The 12,804-nt window shown below is 41.6% G+C and overlaps 1 protein-coding gene across 8 annotated transcripts in view; it reads left to right on the plus strand.

Moving 5' to 3' along the window:
• EML4 (EMAP like 4) overlaps positions 1–12,804 on the plus strand; it is a 123,225-nt gene that overhangs the window by 89,422 nt on the left and 20,999 nt on the right. For all 8 annotated transcript variants that reach the window (XM_073672029.1, XM_073672021.1, XM_073672022.1 and 5 more), the window contains 4 exons: positions 2,242–2,352; positions 2,758–2,853; positions 6,619–6,753; positions 7,665–7,800. In XM_073672029.1, the coding sequence (XP_073528130.1) occupies positions 2,242–2,352; positions 2,758–2,853; positions 6,619–6,753; positions 7,665–7,800 (478 nt within the window). The remainder of the gene's footprint in view (positions 1–2,241; positions 2,353–2,757; positions 2,854–6,618; positions 6,754–7,664; positions 7,801–12,804) is intronic.

Here is a 12,804-nt window from a genome sequence, read left to right on the forward strand (position 1 = left end):
GCTCCAACTACTGGGACCCGCACCGATAGGCAAAATGTGAAACTCTTATTCTCTTTACTAAATAGTCGCCCGACTACCATTCCATTCATGCTCTGTGGGGCTGCTAGAAAAAGCCGAGTGCAGCACCCTGCTACTCCATTCCCTGTGGGGCTGCCGTTAATCATGCGCTTCGTCACTCCATTCCCTATGGGGCTGCCGTTAATCATGTGCTTCGTTACTCCATTCATTCCCTATGGGGCTTCTGTCAATCATGCACTCCGCCACTCCATATATTCCCTATGGTCCTGCTTTTAATCATGCACTCTGCCACTCCATATGTTCCCTATGGGGCTGCTGTTAATCATGTGCTCCGCCACTCCAGTCATTCCCTATAGGGCTTCCGTTAATCATGCGCTCCGCCACTCCATTCATTCTCTATGGGGCTGCTGTCAAGCATGTGCTCCGCCACTCCACTCTAACGGGGATAAAAGTACCATGGTCTGTCGATCTGTGCAGATCTCAGCAGTTGGACACCCACCGATCAACAAGTGATCGCCTACCCTACCGTTCGGTGAAAACTTATTTTCACCTGAAAACCCTTTTTAAAACGGTCCTTACACATGAGAGGACTTTCAACCCATGGTTCGGCAGACAGCTTTCTCTCCCGCCTCACTCATGCACAGAGGTAAAAGTCGCTGCCATACTCCTCCCCTGTCGGGAGAATAGCCAGGAGGCCCCCATACACATAAAATGATGTCCTTCTGAAGTCGACAGGCATGGCCGAATATCTTCTAATGTGTGTATGCCGCTACCCTTAAAGGGGTATTCCCATCTCCAAGATACTATCCCAATATGTAGTAGGAATAATAATAATAATATTAGCAATTACCTCCATTTAGAAATGTAGTATAATTATCATTATTATAGCACCATTTATTCCATGGCGCTTTACATATGAATGGGGCATACAAAGCACAAACATTTACAATAATTTTGTGTTTCAATAATTTTTATTAACATTTTATAACAGTTCAAGAATTACAATAATTTTGAACAGTACAAGTCAGCGACTGGTACAGGAGGAGCGAGGACCCTGCCCATGAGGGCTCAGTCTACAAGGGATGGGTGAGGATACAGTAGGTGAGGGTAGAGCTGGTCGTGCAGCGGTATGGTGGAGAGAGGATTACTGCAGGTTGTAGGCTTGTCGGAAGGGGTGGGTCTTCAGGTTCCTTATGAAGGTTTCCATGATAGATGAGCGTCTGATATGTTGAGGTAGAGAGTTACAGAGTAGGGGGGATGCACGGGAGAAATCTTGTATGCGATTGTGGGAACAGGAGATAAGAGGGGAGTAGAGAAGGAGATCTTGTGAGGATCGGAGGTTGCGTGCAGGTAAGTACCGGGAGACTAGGTCACAGATGTATGGAGGAAACAGGTTGTGGATGGCTTTGTATGCCAGTTTTTCTGATTTGCTATGCCTCTTTCCTCATGTGCAGGCATTGTAGGACCTTAGGTAACCATGGTTATGACCACTGATATAGTGACAGTTAGCTAGTTGCTAGTGGTGGTAACCATGGATGCCTAAGGTCCGGCAACGTCTGCACATGAGGAAAGAGACATGGCGAATCAGAAAAACTATATTACATTTCTAATTGGCGGTATTTGCTAATATTTTTATTATTATTACACCTACTACATATTGATAGGATCTTGTAGATTGGAATACCCCTTTAACTTATTTTAACCCGGATACCCCTTTAAGTTTAAAGGCCCCTATATGCATTCGACAGAAATCTGGTGTACCCAACAACTTTGGAGAGACCAGGCTTTACAATTTGGTGAGGGCCTTCGACAGGTTTTGTTGGTGGAGATGAGGATTGGGCGTTTTGGAGAGAGATAACCCTGACAGCCGTCTCGCTGAAAGCGGTGAGCTCATGGGTATGGACCAGTCCCATAGAAAAGTTGTGTGGCTGTCGCCGTTGCTCTGTTCAGACAGGGAAACAAGTGCCCCATTCTGGAGATCAGAGTTGGGATCTAAGCTGTCAGATCCCACCGATCTAGAAGTTCTCCCCTTCTTAGCTGATGAGTTCTTCTAACCAGCATACCATTTATCCCATATGTGTAAGATGGCTGATGACTTCTGAGGTGCCTCACAAGCAATTTTCTGACTTTCATTTACATATCTTTCCTATGGCCCTTGTAGCCAGAAGATTAGTTATAGTTTTTATCAAATTTTACTTTTACAATGTTTTCATTGTTGTGCAGCCTCTACAACCTCATGTAAGAGTCTGGGACTCTGTCAGTCTCTCCACGTTGCAAGTCATCGGCCTCGGGACCTTTGAGCGTGGCGTCGGATGCCTGGATTTCTCAAAAGCGGTAAATGTTACTGATACAATTTTATGTTTTGTGACGCCGCATGTGAATTTTATGTTACAAATAAAAATGACTTCTGAACTTTTATTGGTACTTAAGTATTGAAGCTTGCGTTATGAGGCTGCTCGATGTATTTTACTTTGTTGATTTATTCTGTAAAGGGGAAAAAAAAGTTGCGGAAAAGTTAGGAAAAGTTTATGCTGTGCGTCTCTGTGGCCATCTAGTGGTGTTAATTGGAATTGCAGCCTTCAAGACTTTTACCAGCATGCCACATTAATAAATTGCATTTGTAATGTATGAAATTAAAGTAATGACCTCTCTGTATATGACACACTTGGAGGTAATCACTCCTTCAGATTATTGTGGCAAGATTTTGGCTCTTTATACTTTTTGGTTATTGTATTGCAGGACTCGGGGGTACATTTGGCTGTGATCGATGACTCTAATGAACACATGCTGACCGTGTGGGACTGGCAAAAGAAGTCCAAAGTAGCAGAGATAAAGGTAATTTTATATATATATATATATATATATATATATATCTATATCTCAGACCAAAAGTTTGGACACACCTTCTCATTTAAAGATTTTTCTCTATTTTCATGACTTAAAATTGTACATTCACACTGAAGGCATCAAAACTATGAATTAACACGTGGAATTATATACTTAACAAAAAAGTGTGAAACAACTGAAAATATGTATTATATTCTAGGTTCTTCAAAGTAGCCACCTTTTGCTTTGATGACTGCTTTGCCCACTCTTGCCATTCTCTTGATGAGCTTCAAGAGGTAGTCACCGGAAATGGTCTTCCAACAATCTTGAAGGAGTTCCCAGAGATGCTTAGCACTTGTTGGCCCTTTTGCCTTCACTCTGCGGTCCAGCTCACCCCAAACCATCTCGATTGGGTTCAGGTCTGGTGACTGTGGAGGCCAGGTCATCTGGCGTAGCACCCCATCACTCTCCTTCTTGGTCAAATAGCCCTTACACAGCCTGGAGGTGTGTTTGGGGTCATTGTCCTGTTGAAAAATAAATGATGGTCCAACTAAACGCAAACCGGATGGAATAGCATGCCGCTGCAAGATGCTGTGGTAGCCATGCTGGTTCAGTATGCCTTCAATTTTGAATAAATCCCCAACAGTGTCACCAGCAAAGCACCCCCACACCATCACACCTCCTCCTCCATGCTTCACCGTGGGAACCAGGCATGTAGAGTCCATCCGTTCACCTTTTCTGCGTCGCCCAAAGACACTGTGGTTGGAACCAAAGATCTCAAATTTGGACTCATCAGACCAAAGCAGATTTCCACTGGTCTAATGTCCATTCCTTGTGTTCTTTAGCCCAAACAAGTCTCTTCTGCTTGTTGCCTGTCCTTGGCAGTGGTTTCCTAGAAACTATTTTACCATGAAGGCCTGCTGCACAAAGTCTCCTCTTAACAGTTGTTGTAGAGATGTGTCTGCTGCTCGAACTCTGTGTGGCATTGACCTGGTCTCTAATCTGAGCTGCTGTTAACCTGCGATTTCTGAGGCTGGTGACTCTGATAAACTTATCCTCAGAAGCAGAGGTGACTCTTGGTCTTCCTTTCCTGGGGCGGTCCTCATGTGAGCCAGTTTCTTTGTAGCGCTTGATGGTTTTTGCAACTTCACTTGGGGACACTTTCAAAGTTTTCCCAATTTTTCGCACTGGCTGACCTTCTTTTCTTAAAGTAATGATGACCACTTGTTTTTCTTTACTTAGAATTTGTATTATGGCAAGAAAAAAGCCGCTAACAGTCTATTCAGTAGGACTATCAGCTATGTATCCACCAGACTTCTGCACAACACAACTGATGGTCCCAAACTTATTTATAAGGCAAGAAATCCCACTTATTAAACCTGACAGGGCACACCTGTGAAGTGAAGACCATTTCCGGTGACTACCTCTTGAAGCTCATCAAGAGAATGCCAAGAGTGTGCAAAGCAGTCATCAAAGCAAAAGGTGGCTACTTTGAAGAATCTAGAATATAAGACATATTTTCAGTTGTTTCACACTTTTTGTTAAGTATATAATTCCACATGTGTTAATTCATAGCTTTGATGCCTTCAGTGTGAATGTACAATGTTCATAGTCATGAAAATACAGAAAAATCTTTAAATGAGGTGTCCAAACTTTTGGTCTGTACTGTGTATGTATGTATGTATGTATGTATGTATGTATGTATGTATATATATATATATATATATATATATATATATATATATATATATATATATATATATATATATATATATATATATATATATATATATATATATATATATATATTATATTTGCCCTAATTGAGACCTTTTTTTTTTTTAAATTTATTTTTATTTTTTTGCACGGTGCACTTTTATATCAGTCTGGAAGACCCTTTGAGCCTCCTCCATTAAAATATTACCATCCAGGGTAACCACAGTATGTATCTGTAAAACTTGTCCAATAAAACATAACTATTGGTATAATTCTCTAAACTTAATACCAGGGAAGAAATGTAAAATTATATATGTTTGCGTGTGACCAACGAACGCTCGTCGGGTGAAACTTTCGTATCATATGATCTGCACAAAATCTCATCCTTCTCGGCATTGCACGTCTACCTGAGTAAACTGGACTCGCTATGTCGAGATCAATGTGCACTAAACGATCTATTACAGATTGATCAATGCGCATCTGACGTGTGCTCAGACTGTGTAAACTGGTTATTGGCAGCCGATCGGCGGATGTTTATTGCCACCGGTCGGCTAGTGTAAACTGACCCTAAGTCGCTGTTCATATCTGAGCCTCTGTTATAAATTAAAACCCCATGGGGCAGTGCCGGGGCTGTCGTCTGATCCACACAATGTCCGGCTCTGATGAAGTGTACGTCGTATTCATGGAGAAAAAAAGCCTACAAAAATCTGTAACCGAGATGTGAACATGGCTAGAGCTGAGCAAAAGGGTTCACACTGCCCTGGTCCAGCGACCTGTCCGGTCTGTAGTGGCAGCCGGACTATCCAGGCGCCTCCTGCGCTCACTAGGGCTCAATTGTGGGTACCCTAGTGGGTGCAAGCAGCACCGAGGATGTCACCCAGAGAAGTGACTACAGTATGAATCATTTTTTGCTCAATTCTAAGCATGCACCGGTTTATTGTGTTAGTTTATGTTCACACTTCACTGATTTATTATAAGACGCGCGTGAGTAATCTGAGGCTGCTGCTGATGTGCTTGTGGATCTACAAGCCAAATTGGATCTATTAAAGAATGCTCATGAAGAACGAGAAGACCAATGTTTTTCTGCAGATGCATATAAACAATTTATATATATTTTTTTAATAAAAGAGCAGATTTGCTGATAAAATATTATAAATACTATTAATATATATTTATTAGAATTTATTTGTATTTTTATATTTTATTTAATAAAAATAAAATAAATCATAAATATATTTTTTATTAGTATTGTTATTTTTTTATTTTTAATATAATAAAAATTACCGTTTAATAAAATATAAATATTATATTATCATTATTTTAGTGCATTACTATTTTATTAAAATAAGAATAACAAAATAGTAATAGTAATAAAAAATGATATATTTATAATTTAATTTTTTATTATATTAATATAATAAAAGATAAATAAAATAACGTTATAAGTAATATTATATTATCATTAGTATTTTTATTTTATCCCCCCCCCCCCCCCCCCCAAACAAAAAAAAATATAATCCATGCCCATATCTTCCATCAAATGCTGACGGTGTGAGCAGGGCCTTACAGAGAACCTGCAGGGATGGAGAAGAGCCACGGACAAAAAGATGCAGCTTACTCTAAAATCATCAGTGGCGCATGTAATAACATGAGAATTTGCTGTATATTTGCCAAAAAATAAGCAAAAAATAAAAATCACTTCTGTATTGTGCCAGTTCTGCCGTCATCCCAAATGTAGGCCACATGTCCGAATGGCCGGCAGATCTTTTATTCTCCTGTGCCAGGGCTGTGGTCTTCTAATCCTACCAAGTGTAAATGATTTATCAGAGATCTTCCACATTTCTGAACACGCGTTTCTGGTGAAATTCCTACTTTTTTCCCTGCGGGTGGTTCACGCGGTTGCTTTTTAGTTTTGACTGCGTTTCAGATGTTCAGAATTAGTTTGGTCCCTAAAAAAAACTGCAGTTCTTGGAGTCTGGAATCTATCTTTTTGCTTACTATGACTATAAATGTGAAATGATATTTAAATATTCTCTTTATTTTCCATTATTTTCATAGACTACTAATGAGGTGGTCCTGGCTGTAGAGTTCCATCCCACTGATGCCAACACGATAGTCACCTGTGGGAAATCTCACATCTTCTTCTGGACCTGGAGTGGAAACTCTCTGGCAAGAAAACAGGGGATTTTTGGGGTAGGGAAATAATTTTTATTCTTGCTTTGTAGTTCTTGGGGTTCATTGTGCTTCTCTGGGGGAAGTTTTATGTGGTGAAGGTCTTCGAGAACATGGTGTAAGGTGGCACAGAGGGTTTCATACTTGTGTTCTGGGCGTTTCTAGCCTTCAGGATTTAAGATCTGGCGAGCATCATAATGTCAATGAGGAGATATTGCCGTGCATGTGCAGCATCTTATGCTTGTTAAATTCATTATTTGCTATATATCAACATGTTGTTAATTTTCTAATTTTAATTAAAAAAATGCAGACTTTTTTTTTTTTTTCTTGCGTCTTTAGCCACATATTAAAATTAGATTTTATAGTTTGGGTGGTGGCTCGATGGGGTTACGTTGGCTGGGGGGTGGCTCGATAGGGTTACGTTGGCTGGGGGGTGGCTCGATGGGGTTATGTTGGCTGGGGGGTGGCTCGATGGGGTTACATTGGATGGGTGGTGGAGCAATAGGATTACGTTGGGTGGGGGGTGCCTCGATAGGGTTACATTGGATGGGGGGTGGCTCGATAGGGTTGCGTTGTATGGGGGGGTGGCTCGATAGGGTTGCGTTGGATGGGGGGGTGGCTCGATAGGGTTGCGTTGGATGGGGGGGTGGTTCGATAGGGTTGCGTTGGATGGGGGGGTGGTTCGATAGGGTTGCGTTGGATGGGGGGTGGCTCGATAGGGTTGCGTTGGATGGGGGGTGGCTCGACAGGGTTACGTTGGATGGGTGGGTGGCGCGATAGGGTGGCGTTGGATGGGTGGGTGGCACGATGGGGCTGCATTGGATGGTTGGTTTACACAATGGTGTTGCTTTGAAATGGTGGGTGGCACGATAGAGTTGCATTGAGTGGTTCGGGGTGTCCAACACTTACATTGTTCCAACTTTTCTTTGCAGAAATATGAGAAACCAAAGTTTGTACAATGCTTAGCCTTTCTTCCCAATGGAGATGTACTGGCTGGAGATTCTGGTGGAGTCATGTTAATATGGAGCAAAACTGCAGTGGAATCGACGGCTGGTAAAGGTGTAAAAGGTAGGCTCCTGCGCCCCGCCGTGTCTTGCTTAATCCTGGTGGGTGGACTCACCTGCGCTCCTATGAGTAATGCCTCTACTGCTGGAGGGTCCGTTTAGCCTCCACGGTGGTTAAGTTAATGTAGGAAAAACATGTCAGCGCTCCGTAATATTGAATAGTGCTGAAATCACGGTGTCAGGGTGTGGCGATACTGTAAAGGTTATCCTGAACGTTCCTGGCTTTCCCATCCACCACTCCTAACATTTTAATTGCTTCTAAATCCCTACTTGGCATCCAGCTAAACGTCTCAATAATTATTCTGAAAGCTGAAGTAATTATTTGTAGTCTTAATATGAGTCATTAGGTGCATTTCCCTCTCTTAATATCATTAATATGCCTGGCACACGCGGCACAGCTCTCACCATGCAAACACTTCACCTGGTGAGTGATGCAGTGCCCATTACAAAGTATTCACGCCCCGCTTGAGCGGTTTCTTGTTTTGCTGTGTTATCGCATTAACTAATAGGGCAATGGTGTGGAAATAAGTAGGTTGTCATATTAGGATAGAATTTTATATTGTGTCGTCCGTACGGCTCCTTTTTAAATTTTATTTTGGGTTCGAAAAGACTGAATTGCATAAGTATTCATACCTTTTGACGTGTTTGAGAGCCATGCTCGCAAACTAGGGTTCTCCTGAAATCTTGCAGAGATCATTGGTTAAAGGGGTTGACAGTCATGGACATTATTGATGACCTATCCCTAGAATAGATCGTCAATATCAAGTCGGTGGGGGTCCAACAGCTGGATCCCACCATTCGGCTGCTATTAGTTCTGGCCAGAAATAAACGCATTGAATTAAGCTGCACAGATGCATCTCCCTTGAATGTGTAATGTTTGCTGCCATGTCCTGCAGAGCAGCAAAAAATAGATTCTGCAGCTCCATTCAAGGCGTTTATATCGAGCGGTTGCAGGAACAAATAGCAGCTGATTGTTGGAGGTGCCTGGTGTCGAACCCCAGCGATCTGAAGTTGAGGGCCTATGCTAAGGATAGGTCATCAGAATTTTATGACCCCCTTTTTTGCAGAAAGTTGGCACAGGCCTGAGAGATGAGTGAGTTCTTGAGACTGATAACATTTGGCAATAAATTTGAGAAATCTTAATTTTTTTTTTCATTCAATAGTTGGAGATTGCACACAATTTTTTGACTCTCTGGCATTTTGTGTTACTAGAATCGGATTTTAGTAGTTTTACCTTCAAAAAAAGGCCCTCTGCTAAATTGCATGTACAATCTGAAATCCACTGCGTAGAATCACAAAGGTGTTCTAGTTGGAGCTTTAGTCTGGTTTATTCTGTAACGTTAATGGGGGCGATCAGTTGGCAGCCATCTCTGGTACTGCTCATCTGTGAAGAAGCAGCAGGTTCTGTAAGGAGGCGATCTAAGAGTGTCTGCTAGTACACCTTAGGCTGGTTTCACACGGTCCGTGTTCACAGACCGTCCTTGATCGGAAGACGCAGCCTGACTGCCGGGTGTCCTGACATGAGTTAACTGCTCATAGGCATACTGTATATGAATCCGTCAACTATGGTCCGGACATGAGTGAACTGCTCATAGGCATACTTTATATGAAGCTGTCAACTAAGGTCAGGACATGAGTGAACTGCTCATAGGCATACTGTATATGAAGCCGTCAACTAAGGTCGGGACATGAGTGAACTGCTCATAGGCATACTGTATATGAAGCCATCAACTAAGGTCGGGACATGAGTGAACTACTCATAGGCATACTGTATATGAAGCCGTCAACTAAGGTCGAGAGATCCGACAGACGTACAAGATCTTCTAATGTGAGAACAGTCAGTGTTCCACAAATGTGGATATTTTTCATGTGTTTCATCCATCTTATTTACTAAATTAAAAAAAAAAGAAGTAAGGTCTGAATAATTCATTAAAGTAGCAATTGAAAACCACCTGAAAAGAGAAAAGTAATTATCTGTTGTCTCTTCTGACATGTTTTAGTAAATGGGATATTTTTTTTTCCTGTAAAATGTTCCAAGAGCAGAAAAAAAAAAAAGAAAAAAATCGGCACCAAAAATCTCAAAAGCACTGGTATGTAATTACCTGCCACACAGTATATTGCAAACCGGCACTCCGGGATCTCAGGTGTAAACCTGGAGAAAACAGTTGCCAGACAAGTCCATGAAAAAAAAAAAGGATTGCATTCACCGTCCCATTAAAAGTCCTTTATTGCATTGCAGCTAAAAATATGGAGGTAGGGGAACGAAGTGGATCAAAGTTGGATGACTGCCGTTTTGCGCCTCCTGCACGTTTTTTTTTTGTTTTTTTTTTTACCCATGGACTTTCCTATAAAATGTGTTGTGCCGTTTGTGATTTCTCCAAGAAATATGATTAAATTGACGATTGGTTTCTATTTAGTAAAACATACCTGTCTGGAGTGGTGACAGCTGTACCTTTATATATGAGTTTTTGTATCATGTTGCTAGATGAGATGAATAAGCTTTTATGGGTCATAGAAAAATAAGAAGTTGGAAATAGTCTTACTTCCTTTATAGAATAATGGACCACCCGGCTACAGATGTAACAGTTGCACACCATACTGCAATGCAAAGGCTTAAAAGTATTAGATCGATTCACAATGTCCTCTTTCCCCCGCCACCCAAAGCTCCACAATCCCATAATCAGATAGCAGTAATCATATGTTGGCACTTGACGCAATCAATCCCTTTCTCCTTATTACCATTGACTTCCCTAATCTCCCTCACGATCTCCTCCCCAAAAGAACATTTTGTCTTTAGGATTTGGCCTCCAGACCCGTATCATAAACAAGCGCACAGTTCCTGCCTTATGAGTGAAAGTGCTCAGGGCACAGAGGAGCGGGCGGTGGAGGACCATTAGTCAGTTCCGGAGGAATTTTCTGAATGCCAGATCTTCCTGTTTTTGCCGTGCATGCCCTCAACTCAAAATACCGTTGAATCCATCCCTGAGGTCCGGTATTTCTTCCCAAATCTCCCAGGATTCAATATTAATACTAATATAATCAAGAAATGGCAAATCTAATGTTCCAAGAAATGAGCACCAGCAGATTTGATGTCACATTAATAGGGGAAGGTGGGGTCAGATGTCTAGTTCAGGTAATAGGTTTAGTGTGAATTCTGCAGAAATCCAGTGGACGGGGGAGAGGAGTATGCACTAGTGTGGCCCCATTGTGTGTGGTTTTGGCAGGCAGTGTGTCTTGTGTATGAATTCTGTAAAACATGAGCTATTCTTTCAAGAAGTGAGCTGGTTGTGCACCACACTGATCCGTAAGCAGCTTGTTGGCGAATTCAAGGAGTTATATACCACCGCCTTTCACTTCCCCCTCGGGATATGGCGATGCTTGGTTGTTTGCTAAATCATGCACAACCAGCAGGTATGATCCACCTGCCCTAAAGTAAACCTCGAGTCTGATGCCTGGCAAGGTAGTTGACGGATGCCACATTAGTACGGCCTTGTGTCGAAATGTGGTTGGGAGTGGCACTGACTCATTAGAGGGATTACCACTTATGCCCGTCAATGGGGGATCTAATGGTTTAGCGTAAACATTTTGCAGGTAGAACCCGATATTTTAGGAGCTTGTCGGACCAAAAACATCCACCGATGGTGCATATGGTTGGCATAATGGTCTTTGACATGGTCAGACATTGGATGGCCAGAGTGAGAAGCGGGACATATGGAAATTAGATCATCAACGTGGTGGATTCAGTCTTAAAAGGAGTTGTCGTCTTTCAAATTGACCATGCACAACCAGGTTTTACACAAAGTACCGCTAAGGAGTACTAATTGGTGTATGAACAGCCATCGTTTCTAACCATGGCCACTCTGCCTTTTGTGAAACTACAATTGCTGCTTGTCCTGGCCACCTAAAGTGGTCAGAGCATCGTGGGAGTATAATTTTAAATCTGCTGGGGGACCTTTCAAAACATATAAAAGATTGTAGTTTACGTTGCAAGCACCTCCTAGGCCATGGACTGTTAACGCTCCATGTCCCTTCCACCAGTTCAGTATTGAACCCCTTATCCACTCTTTATCCACCAAGCACATTTTTATTTTAAGAAGCTTGCCCTTAGCATTCTATTTTTTTTTCTTCTTTTTGCTGAAATCCAACATAAAAATTAAAAACGTATAACAATGTATATTGTTTTGTTTATAAAGTTTTGTTACATTTATTTTTATCTTTTTTATTAGCCCTAACCTTGGGGGTCAGAAAGTGTGGGAAAAACAAAAACGTAAAAGTACGGTAGCTCTTAGTAATGGATAAAGACAGTTGTGCACATGATTCAGTATTACTTGGTCGGCTTGTCAGCGGATTCTACCTGTGCAGCACAAAGTAGACTGACAAGCTTGTGGCGGGCACTCAGTGCGCTGCTTTAGAAAGAGTGCCGCCGCTGTAAGGGTGGGAAGATTACAATTTTGTCCCCTTATTGCTCAACACTATGCACCTGCTGCAGAGAACTGAAATGCAGATTAAAGCTGATCAGCGAGGGATTTGGTCGAGGAGAGATCAATAGTAATTATCCAAAGTGAGCAACCCCTTTTATGTCTGACTGGACTTAATGATGCAGATAGGTATCTTAGAGGATCATGGTGACAAAATGTCACCAGTAATTTCTTTCCCCACATGTATAGATATATATTATAATTAGCCTGCACACCCCTGGTAAAATGACAGATGTTTGTCATGTAAAAAATGTATAAAAAAATTTTTTTTGACCTTTTCCCACCTTTTTAATGTCACCCATCCTTCGTTCAAATCTATTGATAAACTGAAATAATTTTGATGGGCGGGAAGATTGCAGAAGTGTGATCGCTCTCTTATAATTAAGGATTAGACCATCAAATTTACACTCCTGTAATATGTGAGTACACAGCTGCCATAATTTACAGTGATTATCCCCTTATAAAGCTGATCTAGTAGGATTTTCCTGCAAAAACCATGGTCCGTAAACAGCTTGGAACACAGCAAAAGG

Source organism: Phyllobates terribilis, unplaced genomic scaffold (assembly GCF_046119375.1).
Source record: "Phyllobates terribilis strain yellow unplaced genomic scaffold, ASM4611937v1 Scaffold_3__8_contigs__length_932513732, whole genome shotgun sequence".
Classification (NCBI taxonomy): Eukaryota; Metazoa; Chordata; class Amphibia; order Anura; family Dendrobatidae; genus Phyllobates; species Phyllobates terribilis.